General features: G+C 39.0%; 1 protein-coding gene across 1 annotated transcript in view; it reads left to right on the forward strand.

Moving 5' to 3' along the window:
• LOC132403992 (uncharacterized) overlaps positions 1-21324 on the forward strand; it is a 63265-nt gene extending 41941 nt beyond the window's left edge. The window contains exon 5 of the mRNA XM_059987903.1: positions 14297-21324. Within this exon, the coding sequence (XP_059843886.1) occupies positions 14297-15137 (841 nt within the window). The 3' untranslated portion in view covers positions 15138-21324. The remainder of the gene's footprint in view (positions 1-14296) is intronic.
• The last annotated feature ends 1351 nt before the right edge of the window (positions 21325-22675 follow it).

Genomic DNA, 22675 nt, shown 5'->3' on the forward strand with positions numbered 1-22675 from the left:
TCCATGTTCAGATGAGGCTGGATAAGGTTTCTGAAGTACAGAGGTATGCAAAAAGTAGCTTTACATGCTGCAGGGAGAGACTAACTAAACAATCTTTGTTTACAGGCTATGATTTGTGAATTGTACACTACAGATAATGAGGGAAAAGAATGAATTGTTTGTTGTCACATGTAGCAGTATTTCAGCTGGGAATTTAAGTGAAATGTTTGGAGAATAGGCCTTACTGTTCTCATGTGTTCTACTGGTTGGTACACCTTCTCCACCTGAACTTCACTTAGAGTATAGAAGGATGCTGCCCCACACACAAAATGCTGGTGGAACGCAGCAGGCCAGGCAGCATCTATAGGAAGAAGTACAGTCGACGTTTCAGGCCGAGACCCTTCGTCAGGACTATTCCTGGCAACTGTACGTCGACTGTACTTCTTCCTATAGATGCTGACTGCCCTGCTGCGTTCCACCAGCTTTTTGTGTGTGTTGCTTGAATTTCCAGCATCTGCAGATTTCCTCGTGTTTGCGAAGAATGCTGCCCTATTGCTGGCAATGAGATCAGTGCAGAGAGGTTTACATGGACATGGTAGGCCAAAAAGTGCATTTCTGTGCCCTACCATTCTTGCTCTGAGCCTCAGATTTATGGCTCAGTTAATGTCTGTCATGTAGTTTCTCCAGGATTTTCCAGGGTATCTAAGAGCTCTTGGATCAAGTCAGCCTTTTGCTGGATGACTATGGAATTTCAAAATTGCAAGTTGGTTGCTGATGTTACTTGGTTACTGATGTTACTTGGTTACTGAATCTCATTAGACAAGCAGCCTGCTCTGACTCTGATACAGGTACTAGATATTGGGGGGGATGAAGAACAGAGGTACCACGATAAGATTCCATAATCTAAATGTATGGCATTGTATGCATGCACATTAAGGATGAACCTACGATACCTCATGTAGTACCCCATGTACTTTCATCTGATGATCTGGCTCTGCCTCCCTGCTTCCCCCACCCCCCAGTTTCTCTACTAGTACACCTGCCACTGACCCAGTGGGTTGAAGTATTAAAACATTCATATTTAGACAGCAAGCAAAGTCTAGCATGTGCTAATTCCTTGGCAAAATTCTGAGGAAAATTTCAAACTAAGATCTTCAGCCCCAATAAATTTCAGCTTTGCTCCAATTCTGTGCCTGTAATCAGTGACACATTTTAAATTGTAGCTTTAGAACTCCACCCCCACATGAACTTTGTACAGAAAACTAATAGTAACTGGTTTCCTGGAAAAAAATATTATAAATCCATCACAGTGGATGCTGGTTAATTGAAACACATTGACACCAATACATTTTGGCCCAATTAAACAGCTGCCCTAATTAACCAAAGTTTCGTGGAAATAGTCAAAAAGGTATAAAAAGACAAACTTCTGTTCAACTGAGTAACAAATTATGCATTTAAATAAAATGCAGTACTAATTAGAACACTACCAATGCTCCTGCAGTACTATAAAACTGTATTAGTTATTGACGGAGGAATTCATCCAATGTGTGCTATCATGTTCTTTATCTGTAAATGAACGAGATCAGTGCAGATGGCTGGTGGAGATAACGGACTGCCTTCATACAATGATTGCCTCCTTCAAATGTTCATTTTCATTTTAATATTCAAATTGATTGTCGAAACCTTTTATTCTTCATTGTTTCTAACTTGTTGAAGTAGCAAAATTGTTTCATTTCTCACTCACAGCCATTTTTGACATCTCCAAACCTGAATGATTGGAGCAGCAATGAGGGGAAAGTAGTTCTGCATTGTCTTGCTGCTTGTTTCTCTCCAACTGTCAGTGACAAAGTTCACTACTCTTTGAACACAGACACACACAACTGAACCTCTTTAAAAGCTGTTCACCTTAAGCACAGTGAGGGTACGCAACTGGTGCTGGTTAGAAAATGTTTGGCAACAGTCTTGTGTCCCAATTAAATGGCATAGTGTCCCAAACCAATGAAGCAAATCCTGGCTATTTTCTCCATTAGTTTTTGTTTCTTAAGAATAGTCCCAAATAAGTGGCTGCCCTGATTAACCAATAGCCTAATTAATCAGAATCCACTGTAGTTGATTTCACAAACTAGCACAAGTTGGGTGTTGTATGTGGATGGATGTCACCTTCTGTGCTCTGTACTCTTTCTGCATGATTAAAAAGTTTCATTTTCTACTATGTGTACTCGGGTTAAAGTTTTGTGTTAGAAGTTGTAAGTATGTATGTATGTTTTGGTAATTGTAAACATTGCTAATTTTAAAAATTGTTGGAGCATTGAGATAATTTATTTCAAATTGGTAGGTAGCTTTCTGATGTCTATTTGCCAGAAAGGGACACTTGGAAATCAGTAAAATAACAAAAGAATATTTGTCATTTTCTGTCTGGAGTAGTAATTTACTTCAGGTGGCCTGCAGAGCTACATTACTATTCCAGACAAGTATGGCTAGAAGTCCCTTTAGTCCAGGATAACTGTAGTAAAATGCCTTTAGTTGTGTGAAGTTTATCATAATTTCTTCAAAGATATATTTGTAGAAATGGAAAACTCCATTATTAGTTCAAAAATCTTCTACGAGGCAGCAGAAAACATGAAGAAAGCTAATGGCATGCTGGCTTTTATAACAAGAGGAATTGAGTATAGGAGTAAAGAGGTCCTTCTGCAGCTGTACAGGGCCCTGGTGAGACCCCACCTGGAGTATTGTGTGCAGTTTTGGTCTCCAAATTTGAGGAAGGACATTCTTGCTATTGAGGGAGTGCAGTGTAGGTTCACAAGGTTAATTCCCAGAATGGTGGGACTGTCATATGTTGAAAGATTGGAGCGACTGGGCTTGTATACACTGGAATTTAGAAGGATGAGAGGGGATCTGATTGAAGCATATAAGATTATTAAGGGCTTGGACACACTGGAGGAAGGAAGCATGTTCCCGCTGATGGGTGAGTCCAGAACTAGAGGCTACAGTTTAAGAATAAGGGGTAGGCCATTTAGAACAGAGATGCGGAAAAACTTTTTCACCCAGAGAGTGGTGGATATGTGGAATGCTCTGCCCCAGAAGGCAGTGGAGGCCAAGTCTCTGGATGCATTCAAGAGAGAGTTAGATAGAGCTCTTATAGATAGCGGGGTCAAGGGATTTGAGATGAAGGCAGGAACGGGGTACTGATTGTGTATGATCAGCCATGATCACAGAGAATGGTGGTACTGGCTAGAAGGGCCGAATGGCCTACTCCTGCACCTACTGTCTATTGTCTATTTGATTAACTTTGTGGTATGTGCAAATCTTTCTAAATGCATTTAAAAGTTTAGTTTCAACTGAATGTTCCTATATAATTAATGAAAATGTTAATACCTTTTTGTTACTATTTTGTATTATTTACATTTTATAAGTTAAGTTTATGTCATCCTACTGTTCATGTACGTCCAAATGAAACAATATTCCTCTGGACCACAGTGCACCCACAATACATGTATTGCACACAGAACATAATATAAATATTTATCACAAATAAGTTAATAAAATATAATTCAAAATGTATGTAACGTGCACAGCACATGCAAACGGCAACTGCTGATGTTTTAAGTGAGTAAAGTGGCTTGGTCGATTTACTGAGCTCTGTTTTCTATAGGTAAGCATACATATATCATAGTGTTTCGACTGATAGATGCGGTTGATATTGAATCACTCTTGTTTTTGACTGTACAAATTGGTTCAGCTCATTTATTGGGTTTGAAGTAGTAGTATGTAAAATCCCAATAGATCAATAAGTGACTGTTGAATGCGAAGCAAGATCCCTGAAAGTGATGGAATAAAATCAATGTTTTACTTAATTCTTTGTGATTCACTTGCTTTTTGATATGTCAAGCAGAGCATATGGTGAGATTTATTGGGTTGATATATTTTCTTGTTCAGCTCTGTGGATGATCTTTGTGGATTTGAGTGCATATTTGTAGGGAACCTTGTATTCCTCTGCAAATTATATAGTACAGAATTCTGTTGCAAGCACATGACCTGGCATGGAGAGCAGGCGGCTGGTAGTGCAAATCCTTTACAATGATGCCGACAGCTTTAGCCATAGTTGTGCCAGGATTGTTCAGATTGTGGCAATAAAGGTCAAAGTGGATCTCCACTACTTGACCTTGGGTTCCTTTCAGGCAGCTGTAGGAGGTGTTAGGTATGTCCTCTTGTTTGATTGCCAGCACGTTACTCTGGGGGAGAGATAATTATTGCCTTCCTCTTGGATGGACAGTAGGAGCCAGTGTAGCAAATGGCTTTAATTACATATGTGGAGTTCAGGTCCGGGGCCCTTCCTGAGAATGGGAAAAGTAGTAAGTTTATGTTTCAGAAAGTGGAAGGAATGGAGTTTGCAGAAAAACTGTTACAAGTTCTGTTTACCTTCCTTGACCTTTGAGTGCTTCCAAGATTTGCTCTTAGGTTTTAGTTTTTCAGGATCTGTTGTTTTTATTCCAGTTACTCTTCTGTATGTCCTTGGTGCCGCCTTCCATGTGCCTTTGCTTGTCCTGTTGCATGGTAGCAGTGCTGCCCATGCTGCGCAGCTTGTGGCAGATTGGCGTGAAGAGCAGGTCATAACTCTGGGCCTAGATAGTCAAAATTCAGAGATTTCATCAGAGTTTCAGCTTCTGCTGAGCGACACCATGAAAACTGACTTGAAGACTAGCACCCAGATCTATAATCTTGGTAGCCTGTAGTGGGAGTTGGCACATCAGTCAACTGGTGCCATTTCATGGAGGGTAGCAAGTTAGCATTTCTGGTGGAAAGGATGGATTTGTCAAACTCAATGTAAGAAAGCTGTTGGACTTCTCCATTCCCTCTTCTCAATGATGAGCTGCATCATGGTTTCCTATTCTGGCTGCAGCCTACCTGTGCCAGTTCCTCACTGTGCAGATCCCAGCTCTTAAAGCAATAAGACTTTTGGAGATTAAATTTGTTGTTTGACTATCTTGTGACTCGGTAACCAGCAAATGTTACCGAGATATACGGCAATGCTGTAGAGTCTAGATGAGATTAAATGAGACACTAAGGAGTGTGTTCTCATGCCATTTGAATGTCATAAATCAGAAAAGAACTGGATCAAAAAGATGGATTGGAATTAGCCTTTTAATCATCTTCTGTGATGTTTGAGCTATCACTAACTTCAGGGTGGCTACTTTGGTGATGACCATATCTCCATCAGTTAGAATTGATGGAGGTGGAATTGACGACTAGTTGTCAACTGATGCTGTCAGTGAATACTACCTGATCATTCAGGAAGTGCTATGAATTTGTGTGTATTGTACATTACAATATTCTGAATGATATCTTTGTCCTTTCTGAATGTTTTGTGAGATAGGGGTGGGATATATGTAACTGAGGGTATGATGGAGTATGAGTGAAGGTATGATTTAATGGTAGAGATTGTTGGGTGAGAGGGCGTAATTATATCTCTAACCTCATGCTCCATGGCCACTGCTTGGAACAGCTTTGAGATTAATTATGATTGTAAAGAATTGGGATTTATTAATGCCTTTACTGTTCCAAACTATATGTGTGAGGTCATTTAAAACATTTTTCTAGTATATCCCTATTCTGGGAGCTTCAGTCTTGGTCCTAACTGAAAGAGTAGTCTGCCTTTCTCACCTTTCGAGGTGTCAAAACTTCAGCTGAAAAATTGTGTACCTACAGTCTTGTTTGTACTGCGATTATGGCCTGCAGCAGTCTTCTCTCTCCAAAGTTCTCTCTCCAAACGCACTTGAAACTAATTTCAACAAACGCCCACTGTTTAGATGGATCGAATGGCCTCATTCTGCACGATCTAGAGGAGGCTGGGGGTTAATTCCAGGACTGCTGTCTGTGAATAAGTACTAATGCAATAAGCGGTGTGACAGACATTGACTGAGTTCTGCTATCATGGCTATGAGGTTGGGGCACAGACTCTTGTGTATTGAATCAAACAAGCATGGATTAATTGTATAGTACGAATGCTGCACAGTTTTTAATGCACTATCCAATTTCTCCCCCTCTATATTTAAAGGCCTTCAAGCTTTCAACTAATATAGAAACATCCTTAATGGGAAGCACTTGCAAAATAAGTTGTTAAATCCCTGTGGCTTAGATTCGTGCTTTTATTTTAGTGATATTTTTACAGTATTCAATTGGATTGCCTCGTACAATGCTTCAACAAACTGCCGTAAGCGGACATGGTAGAGGCACAGTCAGCATTTCTGGAATAGCACAGTTGGGGCCCCGTGCGCTTGTTGGGCAGCTCTTTGACTGTTCGCCAAGCTGGGGATGGACACTACTGCAAGCCACAAAGCTCCACCCACTTTTTTTCAAGCTCCACTCCTTTCCACGGCAGCTTAGTGTTGTGCGTCATTGTGCTTATGCAGTTGCTGTTTGTCAGCTGTCTGAGGGAAGCTGGACAGCTGCATGGCAGTGTGTGCAAGTGAGAATTCCAGCTCGCAGACAAAAACTGATCTTAAAGACCAACTAAGGACTAATCCATTCACATCTGAAATGCTCAGAATGTACTGTCCTCCTAACTCCACAGATTTGAAAATAAAAATTGTGGTACTTTGGAAACAAGGTAAGCTTTTATTGTGTAACATTTTTAATGATTGCAAAATAAAAACTTCCTTTTGTTGTATTGTTACTTTGTGCAAAAACAGAGTGAAGCGACCCAAAAGGAGAGAGTAGTGATAGCAAGATTAATGCAAATTCTGGTTTACCTTTTAAAAAGGGCTCAGCCAGGCAGACCTCTTTGTTTACTGTATGCTCTGTGTGGATGTGATGGCATACAGTAATCTGAGTAGCAATTGTCCTGCCTGGGTATTACAAAATGACGTGACGTGATAAACACAAGAAGCAGGAGCTTTTGAGGAAAAAGCTGTGTTGACTTGAATAAAATGATATTTGTAAATTTAGAAAGGCAAAAAAGTAACCTCTGATACTGATGAAATAATATCAAGTTGTCTAACAAGTGTCTGCCTTGATTTTTATGTACAGAACAAATAATTTTTATAATTAGTACCCTATGAAGTTAGAAGTTACTCATTTTGAATTGGAATTAACTTAAAAGATACACAGAAATGTTGTGAAAATATTCTGAGGTTGTGTTCAGAAAGTCCAGCAACCACTCTTGTTCAGGTGCTTTGTCCAAGTTACAATACTTGCAATAAAGAGAATGAAATTTTAAATTTAAAAGTTAAAAAATTTTAAATTCAGAGACTCTACTAACCAATATAGATTTAACGCTGAGGTGTGAAATTTAAACAGTGGATTCCGGTTAGTTAGGCCATCAGTTAATCGGTCATATCGACAACAAAAATGGAACAAAAACAAATTGAGAAATTAGACGGGATTCCCTTCATTTATTTGGGACACTATGTCACTTAGTTGGGACAAGAGACTTGCCGAAGTTTCTAACTAGCGTGCACTTGTGTGGCTGTTAGACACTACACTGTGCTTAGAGTGAACAGTTCTTAAATAGCGCATTGCATGTGCTAGTGTGCAAAAAGCAGTGATTTTTGTCACTGATAGTTGAGAAATTAGAAAGTTTTGCTCAGTGCAGGTTCCAGTATTCGGGCTTGGAGATGCCAGAAACAGCTGTGTGAAAGTGAAATGATTTCACTACTTCATCAAGTTAAGAACTGCAAAGAATTTGAAGGTATTGATAATCATCTTAAATTTTATAATGACAATGAAGATTTGGAGGATTCAGTGTTGAAAATTGTATGAAGGCGGTCCATTATCTACACTAGGTGTCTACGCTGATTTTGTTCATTTACAGCTGGAAGAGCATGCAGTGCAGATCTTCCATTGATAGCTATTGGGAATTAATGGTGATTTGTAGTACTGTAATAGTATTGATTGTTCAAATTTGTTCGGTATTTCATCTTTCTTTTTACAATATTTTTATTCAGAAGAAAAAAACAAGATTTACAGAGTGCAACACATAGATACATCTCAACATAACTTGTGTACATTCATATATTGTGATAAAATTGATCAAAATGTTATAGCATAACACATAAAGTATACTGCTCTGTAATCAAAAATTTAAAGATAGGTCATACATCATAAAATAAATTTTTTATATAAAAAAAAGTCAACCCTCTACCAACTACCAAATAAAAAGGCTGATGGATGATAATGGATAAATTAGAAAAGAAAACATATTCGCTTAAGAGAAGATAAAAATATACATAAAAGTCTGTGCACTGTTAAACTTTATAAATCAGAAAAGTAATTTAGGAGAGGTCCCCAGATATCATAAAAAGATTGTTTCGAATTTAAGACTGAGCAGCGGATCTTAAATACATACATCTTACTTAAGTACATACATACTTAAATACATCTTAAATACATAATTTGTTACTCAGTTAAAAAAGGTATTTTTTTAAAAAAAAGACAAACTACATTTTAACTGCTTCCATGAAATTTTGGCTAATCAGGGCAGACGCTTAACTGGGCCAAAAGGTTCACATCTTCCCAATGTGACCCATTAATCAGAGTCCACAGTCAAATAGACCAGAGAGAACGATGCAGCATCATGGGAAGAGTTGCATGTGCTATTTATGTTACTGGGTCTGAAGTCAACTTTATCAACTTGTAGGGTGGTTATTAGTATAGGAAAATTGATAAAATCATCAGCGTATTATCAGAGAAGCATTTGAACATAGATCACAGGACAGTATAGGAACAGGCCTTTGGCCCATAATGTCTGTGTGGACTCTGATGCCAATTTAAGCTAATCCCATCTGCCGGCATATGGTCTATCTATAACCCTCCAACTCCATTTGCCATTTTTTTTCTGCCCATATTTTCCCACTGATCTGTATAATATTGTATCTTTAAGAGACTTCCTCACTATCCATAACTCTAATATTTGGACCAAAACTGATTGGTAGGCTTGTAAATGACAAAAATTGACAGAAGTCCAGGCACTATCCCTGCAGAACAACAACAGTTAATAGCCCTCCAGTCAAAATAATCCAGTTCCACCACTGCCCTGTCTTATTTGGCCAAGCCAGCTTTAAATCCATGACAATTATTCATTGGTCTGAATTGTGTAACTTGCATACATTTTTTCTTGTAGGAGGTAAAGGAGTACATTTTATTTAGAGTTTGAGAAATTTTTTTCATTGGATCTGAAATTGTTTGTATGATCAATGTATTTTGGAGATTTCTCACTGCCCTCTAATATGGTAGAAGTGAACTATTTGTTCAGTTGACAGATGAGGATTCTGTTTAGTAGAAATATTTGGCATGGAGGATGTTGAAATTATTGATTGTTGTTGGAGTTGTACTCATCCTAGCTATTTGAATATTTGCCTTTACATATCAGAATGTAGATTTGGGAGTATAACTATAATTCTAACATGGTTGGCTCTGGATAAGCTCCTTGTCGGCGCTGATGCTTGGAAGTTACTGATGGAGCATCCAGTGTTAGTTATGTGATTGATGTCAAGGAATAGTGGTAGCCTGTCACTGGAAATGGTCAGTGTCTGACATTTCTGCAGCAAATAACATATCTAAACTGTGCCCCAGCTCGTCTGAATATTGGAGTTGTGCGGCTTGCTGATACAAACTCTTTCATGGAAGTGTTGAGAATGGAACACTGAATCATCAGTGAATACGAGACCATGACACCATAAGACACAGGAGCAGAATCAAACCATTCGGCCCATTGCGTCTGCTCCACCATTCCATCATGGCTGACTTATTAGTCCTCTCAACCTCTTTCCTTGGCCTTTTCCCTGTAACCTTTGCTCTGACTAAACAAAAGCTTATCAACCTACACTTGAAATATACACAATGATGGTCTCCACAGCTGTCTGTGGCAATGCAATCCACAGATGCACCACCTTTTGCCTAAAGAAATTCCTTATCTCTGTTTTAAATGGACATCCCTCTATTCTGAGGCTGTCCCTTCTGATCAAAGACTCGCCCAGTGTAGGAGATATCCACCCTACACCCACTGTATCTAGGCATTTCAATATTCCGAAGGTTTCAATGAGATGATCTCTCATTCTTCTAAACTCCAGTAAATACAGGCCTAGAGCCATTAAACACTCCTCATATGTAAACCTTTTCATTGACAGAATCATTCCCCTGAATCTCCTCTGGATGCTCTGTGGTGAACTACATATACCTGTCTGGACATGCCCCCCCCCCCCCCCACTGACTGCTCCTGTGGCTCCTCCCACAGACCCCGGTATAAAGGTGATTGAGGCCTGAGCCCTGCCCTCAGTCTCCAGGATGTTATGTGGTGGTCACTTGTTGCTTGTTCTTTCTTTCAGCCAATAAAATTGATGCACCATCAATAACTGTCAGAGATGTGAGGCGAGATATTGGCTTTTATTGGCTGGAAGAAAGAACAAGCAGCAATTGACCACCACACTACATCCTGGAGACTGAGGAAGGGTCTGTGCCTCCAATCACAGCCAGTGCTCCGTAGATCGCAGCAACAGGTTCGACCACCAGATAGACTTAACCTGTAAATATACTTGTAAGAAGCTTCGCCCCATGGGGACTCTCTTTTAAAACAAAGAGGGGGTGAATGTGGTGAACTACATATACCTGTCTGGACACGCCCCCCCCCCCCCCCACTGACTGTTCTTGTGGCTCCTCCCACAGACCCCTGTATAAAGGCGATTGAGGCCTGAGCCTGGCCTTAGTCTCCAGGATGTAGTGTGGTGGTCATTTGCTGCTTGTTCTTTCTTCCGGCCAATAAAAGCCTATATCTCACCTCACGTCTCCAAGTTATTGTTGGTGCATCACCCTCTCCAATGGAGACTCATTTATCCATTTTTCATTCTCAGAGAGAAGGTCCTTGTTTCAGCCAAGGATGGCTATGGCATACAGCATTTTGTATGTGTCCTAGGTCTGGCCTGAATGGCATCAACAATCATAATTATACAATTTGATGAGATTTCCTTTAGGCCATATTTGGTTAAATGCAGAGGCTGTTAAACCACTTATGAGGAAATTGGTCATTTCTTTTCAACGGCCACAATAAGGACTGGAATACAGTGTTTTAGTAGAAATGAAATTGCTGAGGTTATTATTCGAGTAAATGCCTAGCACTGTCAATGATCTTGCATTACTCAGCAGAAATTCGAGAATGGGTTGATAGTGCTAAGTGGCATGTTGGATTTGTTTCTGCTTTGGGATATAACATACCCAGGTACTTCCGAATTCTCTCCCAACTGTACTGTTGTGCAGCTACCTCTGGCAATCTACCCTGCTGGTGGAAGGATTGGCATGTTCATAGTGCAGCCTGGGATATTACATGAAATGTATAATCTCCTGAATTCTGGGATGCCTTTCCCAGATTATCAAAATCCCCGTTTAGGAGGATTTTGTATGGGTGGCTCTGAGTGGGTCTTTGAGGTGCTGGGTGCACCTTTGTACAGCAGTGCCAATACCACATGTTCCGTTTAGAATCCATCTAGTAATCTTTTAGATTCAGCTATGTTTCAAATGCTGTATTGACGGGGAGTTGAACTAATGTCATCATTCTAAGTGTGCCATTAATATTCCCAGGCTTTCTGCTAATTTTCCTCTAACACCATCGACTCAAAGGCAGCCAAACTAATGTAAATGATTTGAATAATTTAAGTGCAAATTGATTTTATAAAACAAAATCATCAGGCTGAAAGCTAGCTTGGTTCACAGAACTGGCCAGGTCCCTAGGGCAAATTAATCACCGTGGTGAGCCTCAGTTAACTGTACCTATTTATGGACCTCAAATCATTTAATAAAATAAATAAAAATAAATATAATACATACACAAGGTGCTAATAGACACCATTTAAATCTTCTTTCAAGTTTCTGTGAAATTAATTGGTATAGACTTTATGAATCCAGCAGGCAGTTGGATACTGCACTGTAAAGTTTTGTTTATGTGGGTATTATTGTTTTAAACAACTTTATTTGTGATAACTAATGTGAATAAAACTTTATTAGGTTCCAATATTGGAATATCTCCAATGCAGGAAATTCTGTGATGCTACATAATAGATGATAAATATATGTTCTGTAATGAGAATTGGCTTAGAAACGATTTGCATTTAGTAACATGGAAATTCAATTAAATGGAAAGTTCACCATAAGTTTCAATTCTGAGAGGCCAGCTCCATTTTGAGAACATTTTGCATCTTGATTGTACATCGTTTCAGCTAGTTGTTGCTCACCTTGGTTAGAACACTCTTTCTTGAACTGCCACCTAAGCAAGTGTGAAATCATACCCAATTTAGAATTTCAGTTGAATAATCCAAATATAGTTTTTGTATATAAAACAGATTTTATCACAAATTGATCAATGCAATAGGTTAATATATTGATTGTGCCTCTGTTTCACTACTGAAACATTTGGTTGATGCAATCTCATTTGAGAAGTTTGTAGAATATATTTGGGATCAGTGCAAGACCTTCATCATAGAAAGAGAATGAAAATGGAAGGGGTATGATTAGTTGTTTATAGATGATATGAAAATTGAAGGAGTCTTGGGTAGCAAGGAGTGTTGTCCAAGGATACAACACAGGAGTGTTTTGTGGAGTGGTGGGGATTAAATTAAATCCAGATGAGTGTGAGGCAATTAACATTGGGAGGTCATATTCTGAGGCATTGAGCTCAAAAGTTAGAGGTTATGTTGAAACTTTTTATAAAACTGTGGCTAGGCCACATCTGGAGTATTGCATACGGTTCTGGTTGCCCCACTATAGGAAAGATATTGAGCTTTGGAGAGGCTGCAGAAAAGTTTTACTAGGATATTGCCGGGTTTAGAGGACAAAGTAAATGACTGGTACCTTGGGAGCATTGATTTAGAGAGGGATCTTGGGGTACAAATCCAAAGGGCATGGAAAATGGCAAGATAGGGTGATGAGTAATGAGGACTTGCTTTCATAGACCAAGGCACTACGTAACAGAATTGGGACATAATGTTGCAGCCGTACAAAACATTACTTAGACCATTCTTAGAGTATTATGTATAGTTCCAGTCACTACACTACATGTAGTACAGTGAAAGCAATAGTTAGAATACAGAAGAGATTAACCAGGATGTTGCTAGGAATGGAAGGCTGTTGTCATAAGTAATTTAAACAAACTGGATTTTTGTTTCTCATTGGAACAGCAGAGGCTGTGGGATGACTTGGACTATAGAACAGTACAGCACAAGAACAGGCCATTTGTCCCACAGTGTAGTGCTGAACCAGCTAAACAGCAAATCAAAAACACCCAAGCACTAATCCCTCCTACCTTCTACCCCACCATCTTCCTTGCATCCATGTGTCTATTCAAATGTCTCTTAAAAACCTCTGTGTTTGCCTCTAGCATCATACCAGGCAGTGCATTCCAGGCATCCACCACTCTGAGTAAAAACTTACCCCAAATCCACCTTGAACTCCCCCACCTGTATTGCTTGCCCTCTAGTATAGACATTTCAACCCTGGGAAACAGATACTCTCTGTCACTCTATCTATGCCTCTCCTAATCTGATAAACCTCCATCAGATTTCCCCTTGGCCTCCGCTACGCAGAGAAAATGACCCAAGTTTATCCAGCCTCTCATGATAATCCATGCCCTCTAAACCTGACAATATCCTGGTGAACCTTTTCTGCAGCCTCCCCAAAGCCTCCACATCCTTCCTATAGACCTGAACTGTATGCAATACTCCAGATATGGCCTGACTAGAGTTTTATAAAGTTGCAACATAACCTCTTAACTTTTGAACTCAGTGCCTCAACTAATAAAAGTAAGCATTCCATAAGCCTTCTTAACCACCTTATCAACCTGTGTAGCCACCTTCAAGGAGCTAAGAATAAGGAACTATCTAACAGTATCTGCTCAGCAACACTGAGGATCTTTCCCATAACAGTGTCCTGTCTCAGTGTCTGAGATAGAAAGATGAAGCAGAAAAATTGTGGCCTCTGGGGAGTGAGACCAGAACAAGGGCATGTAGCCTTGATTTGGGAAATAGATCTAGGACGTAATTGATGTTAAGCTGCTTTTTCCAGAGGGTAATGAATCTATGGAATTCTCTTCCCAGGGAAGCAATGGTGACTACTTCATTAAATACTTTTAAGACACAGATAGATTTTGCATACTAGGTGAATTAAGGGTTATGAATTAAGGAAGGTAAGTGAATCTGAGTCTGTGGCCAGCTTGAGCTTCATTGTTTCAGTTTTTAAATATCAAATGAGTTCAATATTGGTATTGGTTTTCTTTCAGAGCTGTAAAATAGCCAAACTATTAAAATATTAAATTTTTCCTTTTTCCTCTTTATTCCAGATTCATGTTGGCTAAAGGACTGAAGCGCAAACTAAGTGATTACGAAGAAAACATGGCTGGTCTTCCTGGTGCCTTTGATTCTAATCCAGGGCTGCCATATACCTTGCAGAGACAGCTAGTACTTAACATGTGCCTCATCAAACTGCAGAGCTGTAGAATGCTGGTAGAACCAAACTTGCATCGTTCTGTTCTCATAGCAAATACTGTACGACAAATTCAGGAAGAAATGAGACAAGAGGGTAGTCACGATGGCTCTAGCAGTTGCAATGGACCAAATCCAATTCCAGACACGAGCATACCATGTCAAGGAGGTATTGAATTAACTGGATCATCTGTACTCAGTACCTCTCCAGATTTGAATGGTTCCTCAGATTTTTCAGAGAGCCAGTTAGAGAATTCTTTAGTGTTGGTTTCAGATAATGACATGTCATCTGCCATTTCATCAATCCTCAAAGACTTGGATTTCATGGAAGACATCAGTCCATCTCCTTGTCCAATACCTGCAGATGAGAGTGATGCATATGTACACTTGCCTCTTGAAGACCGTACGCAAGAAACTAGGCCTGTGGAAACTGTATTTGGCTCTTTTGAAATCAGCAATTCAACGAGTTATCTAACAGACCTTGCTTTTGATGACATATTTGAAGACATTGACACATCGATGTACGACTCTGATTTGTGTTTGCTCCCTTCGACATCTGTTAGATCGCCACCAGCTATCGTGGATGATGTTCCAAAACCCTTCCAGTTATGTAACTCAACGTCAGTGAATACCATTCAGATCTGTCGAGTAGACTTGAGTGATCTGGACCACATCATGGAGATTCTTGTAGGATCTTAACCCATAGGAATGCTTCAGAATTTTGGGTGCTTGTCTTCCTTATTATTTAAAATGGCTTTATCTGCATCAATATTAATGGAAAAAGCCACCATCTTAGCAAACTACAATTCAGTCTTTTCATCTTAAAGTGTAAATAGTACAAACTTCAATTACTTTGACATAAAAACCTTGTAAACAAAAGACTACAGGGAACACCTAAGCAATTAGCATATGGAACTTTGGAAGGCGAAATGTATGCTACTGTTGACAACTTCTGATTTGCAATCCAGAAATGTGGCCATAACATAACCACTTGGGTTATTTTTTAAAGGAATAAGATTGTTTTTATGAAATTAATGTATTTCCATAAGACAGAATATTAATTCAATAAGTTTTAAATGGGGACAAATGTTTTGTTTCTGCCCACCTACTGGCAGTTTTCTGTCTATATCCAAAGTGTGGGAGGAACTAATACTCTGAAATCATTTTGATGAGCATATTTATTCTATCAACTGGAGCACATAACTTGTTACTTCCCTGAAGGTTTTTTAAATAGGGTATTACTATACCAACAAAGGCACCTTTATCAAAAGGTTACAGGAATGTTTTATATGACATCTAAGCTATTTATTTTTTTAGAATTTTGTACTCTAAATATCAGTGTTCGTGTGTCTTGTTTGGTCTTTATTTCGAGTCTGACATGCTTTGCTGTTGGATTTGGTTTACACTACCTCTTCCAAGATCTAACAATAAAGCTTTGTTAAAGATAAATATGCTGTACATGAGCAGGTAGACTTTTTGGATTTTAAAATGTTTGTGAGAAAAGCTTTTTTAATTTATCCAGAGCAATGCAACTACATAAATGATCATGTTGAATACTTGTTAATCTTGTATCTGCTTTTAAACTAATGCCTTCTAATGATTTGTACCATTGATATGAACACGTTCATGATTTGGACTCACTGCCATGCTCCAACAAATAACTGGGAAGAAGATGATAGTTAATATAAAATAAAGTTTGAAATGTATCAAGTTATTCATACCCTTAAGCAACTAAACATTTCCAGAAAATGTTACCACATTTACATTGCATTGTTTAGTAATAACATGTATAAGTTGGAAGTGGTGGCCTTATAATTTAATATATGAAATGATTATATTGTGGAAAAATCCAAATTTTTACAGAGTTGAGCACAATCTAGGTTTACAGTTTACTGTTATAATGGAGGGACTGCTTCATTAGCAGTTTCTGTTTTTCAGGTAAGATGTAAATCTAGGCTATGAACAGCATGTAGCATTTGGACAAAATGCCAGGTCTTGTTATCTTTTGTTAAGCAACTTAAGCAAATGGATTGGAATTGTTTATTCTTGCCACATGGACTGAGGTATAGTGCAAAGCACAAAACTACTGAATTATGCAAAACATAATTTGTATATGATTGTGCGTGCATTTCTCAAATTCATTCAATGAAAGTAGTGTTTTCCATTGAATACTAAAATACCGTCATTTTTCACTTTGTCTGTTCTTCATCTTATCTACCTTTCTCAGTCAACTTGATCCTCCCCAAAAGCTGACAGGACAGTTATGCTAGTATTCTGACTGCCATATCTTCAGACCCAAATTAATTTTTAAAAACTTGCTCTTCTCTTGCTCAGCATACATCAGCTGTGCTGTTGTATCTTTTGTACGATTACTGATGCAAAGCTACCCTACATTTTTGAAATATATGCTTCAAGTTTGTGAGAAAGGCACTCTATAAATTCAAGTTTCTTAGTTGCAGAGAAATTGGGAGCTTCTTTCTCAAGGAGAGCATTTGAGATGTGATTCTATTATTCTTTCAATACTATAACTTTGCAATTTTGTTAGTATGTCCTATCTCATGCATTCTGGATAACCTTCTCTTGCACTGTTAATGGAATGAGAGCAATAGTGAATTTAGGTGAGATGGGAAGGGCCCCAATGTTTCAATGCCACAGGTGCTTTCTAAAGTTCTATATGAAATGAGTGGCATATTGCTGATAACATTTAAGTTGCATTATGTTATGTGATAAGTGGCTGTTGATGTTTAGATAATTGGAAATGTCATTTGTGCAAGAATATGTAGTGGAAGGCAATTGTGATCTTGCACTGGCATGTCAGACTAGGCTGTAAGTCAACCCTTCCTGCATGAGGTTTAGACGATCACCTGCAATTGGAATTGTTAAACATTTTATTTCAATCTTCTCCTATAACTATTTAGTGTAGCCTGTTTTTTTTCTTTATTTTCCGACAGAATTGCTAGTCCATTAAATTGTATATTTGGCTGTTAAGCACCTGTCTGTTTTTCATTTCATTTAGATGCACATTTGTTCCTCTCAGTATTGAGAACATGTGATCTTGTACAGTGTATATATAATTCCTTGATGTAATTTACAAAGTTTGTAATTTAATTGAGAAACACTTTTTTTTGCTTCCCCCCCCCCCTCCTATCCCCAATTCCACTTTATGCTACAATTGATCTTTATGGGGCTGGAATAGAAATTTAGAAATTGAGTTTATGTGCAAGTTGTGAAATTGTGCACAAATCCCTTATTAATATGTAGGCCAAAAGCTCAATGGCCTATTCCTGCCAAGTGCATTATGAAATCTCCACTTCTAGAATGTTTGGGTGTGCAATAAATTGTTTAATTTCTTGTATATTGTTGAATGAAATGTGCTTCCTATATGGTTCATTTGGTTAAGTTTCTAGACACAAATTTTATTAATGCACTTTGGTACTAAGTGTATGCTAGTTGCATTGTATTTGATTTTTGGAATTATTCTATTTTCATTAGTTACCCATTCTATAGTTGGTTTCAACACTTAATCCCAAATATTTAAATCTAAGACCTGTGGAAAAATTAGTTTGTATTAGATTGTGAAACCACTAAGATCTATTTTTAGTGAGTTTAGGGAACAGTCACTTTTTGGTCCCTTACTAACTTAGATTTTGATCAATGTTTTAATGCACAGCAACATTTAATTTTTTTCCCCCCTAGAAGTAAAGTTTTAACTTAAATCAAGCTTTTGGAAAAGGGAAACTGATCAATGCTCAGCTATCTAACCTGTAACAGTTATAATCCATTAATGAATTTTTTATTGAAAGGAAGTCTGTAGGAGTTCTGACAATACATCCTCAGGAAGTGACAACTTTCAATTTCCTGAGGTACTTGAAACAACCTCCACAACTGACCTTGTGTGGTACTATCTCCCTCTGATTTTGTGCATATTCAACAGAAAGTTCCAACCATTGTTTTGGTGAAATATTATCAGTAATGTTTTGATTAAATTAACAGCATCTGTCAAGTTATCTATGAAGGAGACAAATTTGCTATTTATATTTTCACTATTAAAGATACTATATTTCATAACAAATCTTGAATTTAAAAGGACAAGGCCAATTCTATAACTAATGCAACTTGAATTTCAGTTGGTATTGTTTTAGTTGGTTAATACTCACTTCAGCACTGAGATTAACCATGGTATAATAGAATTTATTTTCTCAAACATGCATAGTATACTTAGTATTCTATTTCTATTTTTAAAATAAGTAATTTTGAATGATTTAGAAATTTCAAAGTGATGTCTCTATTTACTACTATTGCAGTATGTTTGTAACAAGTCGGTTATATTTAAACATTTACATTTTCTTTCCATGTTGAGAATAAAGTTCAGGTAAATCATTAAATAGTGGTTGTACGTTTATTGAAAAATAAAAGATTGTTTAATCCACCAACATTTTATACATTTAGTAAGGAGCAACATCCAGTTCTGAAGGCAATAATGAGTTCACAAGATCCATTCCTCGGGCCCAGTACAAGTATCCACAAACAAGCCCACACTTGCAATGCAAAGACTGTACAGCTCAGGCACAGGCTAAAGAGTGAACAATGAGTTAGACACTGGACATAGATCTAGATCTTGCATTGCTAAACTGCCCTGTGAAAGGAAACAAATGTGTACTGTGGCAAACCTACAACTGTGGGGACTGATTAACAGGTACGATTATCACAGAAGGGTGAGATCTAGGCTAGCTATGTTTTGCTCAGTCAAACTGCTTTCAAAGCTGCCTTACTTGGGACATGCAGAATCCTGCTTGAAAGGCTCAGCAGCTCGCTCTTGTGAGATGACCTGGTTCTGTATCATGCCGTAAGGTTGATACGTATTCCTTCAAAGCCTTGTCAGGCTGGCTCTGTGCTATAAGTGGCTGACAGCTCCAGGTACGTTTTGGAGTCAGCTCATGCTGCTTGCTTTACTGCAAGTCAACACACGGTTCTCAGTTACATTATGAGCATAGATATTACCCTTGAGTAGAAAGTGTGAAAGACATGTTTAACTTGTTAGTTAGAACAAATTCTGAACAGGTCTATAAAGTTTTTACCATCTGAACTTCACAATTGATACTCTTTAGGTGCCCATGAATCTTGACCAGCCCTAGTTGTTTTTTCACCCTATCTAATCTCCAATACACTTTCTCAGATGGGCATAGAATGTCCAATTAATATTCTTACTAATTAACAGTATTTGCAATTTCATAATCTTTTATCTGTGCATTGGTCATATTTGAATATGGCAGGTTATACATGTATGTATAGGACAAACTATACCTGAGCTTTTTCCCAACCCTGGCACTGGTTCATTTACCAATTTGCTTGTTTAGTAGAAAACTGGATGAAAATAAATTTCCGTCAACTAAATAGTGGAAGGAGTACAACTATCCAATCCTTGAGACAGTTTTTAATCTACAGTAGTGATCAAACAGTTTGTTGTCTTCTGCACTCTGGTTGATCTTACATTGGCCCTGTTAATAGTTACTATTCTATAGATTTGCTGAGTATGCCCACAAGAAAATGAATCTCAGGGTGGTTTCCGGTGACATATATATACACTTTGATAAAACAATTTACTTTTAATGTTAATCCATCCTTTTGTCTGAGATGTTCATACTACACATCACAATTGCTTAATACTGCACCAGCTGTAAATACAACTTCTTTGCCCAGATCTATCACCATCAAGACAGCACATCAACTGTAGATGTAAGAGGAGTACACAATGACACGTCAAAAGCACCAGTGGGCATGTCTAAACAAATGAAGTGCCAGCCTGCAATGGCAATAACCTAGCATATAACAGTAAACAACAACAATCAGACCAAAGCAATTCCACCACACTGGAGGTTGAGTCCTGCAATCTTGTCAACGGTACTGGTAATAAACGTAACATCTGGAGTGATAGATTTGCTTTTGCACAAAGTACCATTTGCACTTCCTCAGAAAATGAGGCATCCAAGACCCTGATGACATTCAAACACATCTTCAATCACAACCTTCCCACCATCAACGTGCAGGAAGTTAATCACAACCTCGGTTGGATCAGTCACGTAAATATTCTGGTAAAAGCAGGAAGTCAAAAACCAGGTATCCTGCAAGTGACTTAAACTCCTGCCACTCACTTTCCACCATTTGTGAAGCAGGAGCATGATAGCAGATGCTCCAGTTGTCAAGATAAGTACAGTTCCAACAACACTCACAAGAGCTCAGCAATATTCCAAGACAAAGCAATCACTTGATTGTCACCTCATCCATCTCCTGGGCAATCATTCCCTTCTCTGCTTGCATCCTCTGGCTACATTGTGTGACATGTAAAACACACAAGTTATTTACAAACAAACATAAAAAACCTACAGCACAATACAGTCCCTTTGGCCCACAAAGTTGTGCCGAGCATGTCCTTAACATAGAACTACTTAGGCTTACCCATAGCCCTCTATTTTTCTAAGCTCCATGTATCCAACCAAAAGTCTCTTAAAAGATCCTATTGTTTCCGCCTCCACCGCTGCAGCCAGCCCATTCCACTCACTCACCACTCTCCGCGTAAAAAACCTACCCCTGACATCTCTGTACCTACTTCCAAGCACCTTAACATATGCCCGCTCATGCTACCCATTTCAGCCCTTGGAAATAGCCTCTGACTATCCACACGATCAATGCCTCTCATTATCTTGGTCACTTCTCATCCTCTGTTGCTCCAAGGAGAAAAGGCCGTGTTCACTCAACCTGTTCTCATAAGGCATGCTCCCCAATCCAGGCAACATCCTTGTAAATCTCCTCTGCACCCTTTCTATGGTTTCCACATCCTTCCTGTAGTGAGGCAACCAGAACTGAGCACATTACTCCAAGTGGGGTCTGACCAGGGTCCTATGTAGCTGCAACATTACCTCTCAGCTCTTAAACTCAATCCCACGATTCATGAAGGCCAATGCACTGTATGCCCTCTTAACTACAGAATCAATCTGCGCAGCAGCTTTGAATGTCCTATGGACTTACACCTTAAGATCCCTCTGATCCTCCACACTGTCAAGAGTCTTACCATTAATACTATATTCTGTCATCATATTTGACCTACCAAAATGAACCACCTCACACTTATCTGGGTTGAACTCCATCTGCCACTTCTCAGCCCAGTTTTGCATCCTATCAATGTCCCGCTGTAACCTCTGACAGCCCTCCACACTATCCACAACAACTCCAATCTTTGTGTCATCAGCAAACTTACTAACCCATCCCTCCACTTCCTCATCCAGGTTATTTATAAAAATCACAAAGAGTTTGTGTTAACAGCCACAAATGTTGCCACTCCTTCCGGCACCAACATAGGATGCCTGTAATGCTTGGCAGGACAGTACAGAACACAACAAGCAATAAAATAAAAGTGGGCAGCAAAGGGAGATTTAGATCTCAATAGGTTAAAAGATCAGCCCAATTGTTATTTCTGAGATACTACGTGGAACAGGCCCTTCGACCCAGCAATCTCCGACCCAATCCTAGCCTAATACAGGACAATTTACAATGACCAACCAAGCCCACCAACCGGTATGTCCCTGGACGGCGGGAGGCAGCTGGTTCACCTGGAGGAAACCCGTGCAGTCATGGGGAGAACATGTAAGGCATTGTGCTAACCACTATGCTACTGTGTTGTGGGCTAAAGGACTGCACTAGGCTGTAGAGTTCAAAGTTCTATACAGAGAGTGGTCAATTAGTAGAGGAATATTTTGGGGTGATATCAGAGGGAGGTTATTTTACAGCAGCGAGTGGTGGGTGAGGCAGATACATTGGGGACATTTAAGAGACTTTTTGCGAGGCTCATGTTTGTAAGTGGAGGGTTGGAGATAACGATTCTACTAATGGAGGTGTAAGACACTCCTTCCCTCCACTAGCCTGCAGGTCACCTTTGGACAAGGTGTAATACCTGCTTAGCCCACCCCCACCAGATCAGGATCATATAAAGCCATGGGAGCAGCTGGTGCATATCACAAATCCTAGTTATGCAACCACTGACGGCAGGCAATCTTTGAAGAGTATTGATAACGACTGGGTCACTCGTCTTGTGAAGACACTGCCCAGCAGGAGGCAATGGCAAACCTCTTCTGCGGAATTTGCCAAGAACAACCATGGTCATGGAAAGAACATGATGGCCCACGTCATACAACACAGCACTGAATGAACGAATGAGAACAAAAGGGTTAGATTGATCTTTG

The sequence above is a fragment of the Hypanus sabinus genome, chromosome 2, assembly GCF_030144855.1.
Source record: "Hypanus sabinus isolate sHypSab1 chromosome 2, sHypSab1.hap1, whole genome shotgun sequence".
Lineage (NCBI taxonomy): Eukaryota > Metazoa > Chordata > Chondrichthyes > Myliobatiformes > Dasyatidae > Hypanus > Hypanus sabinus.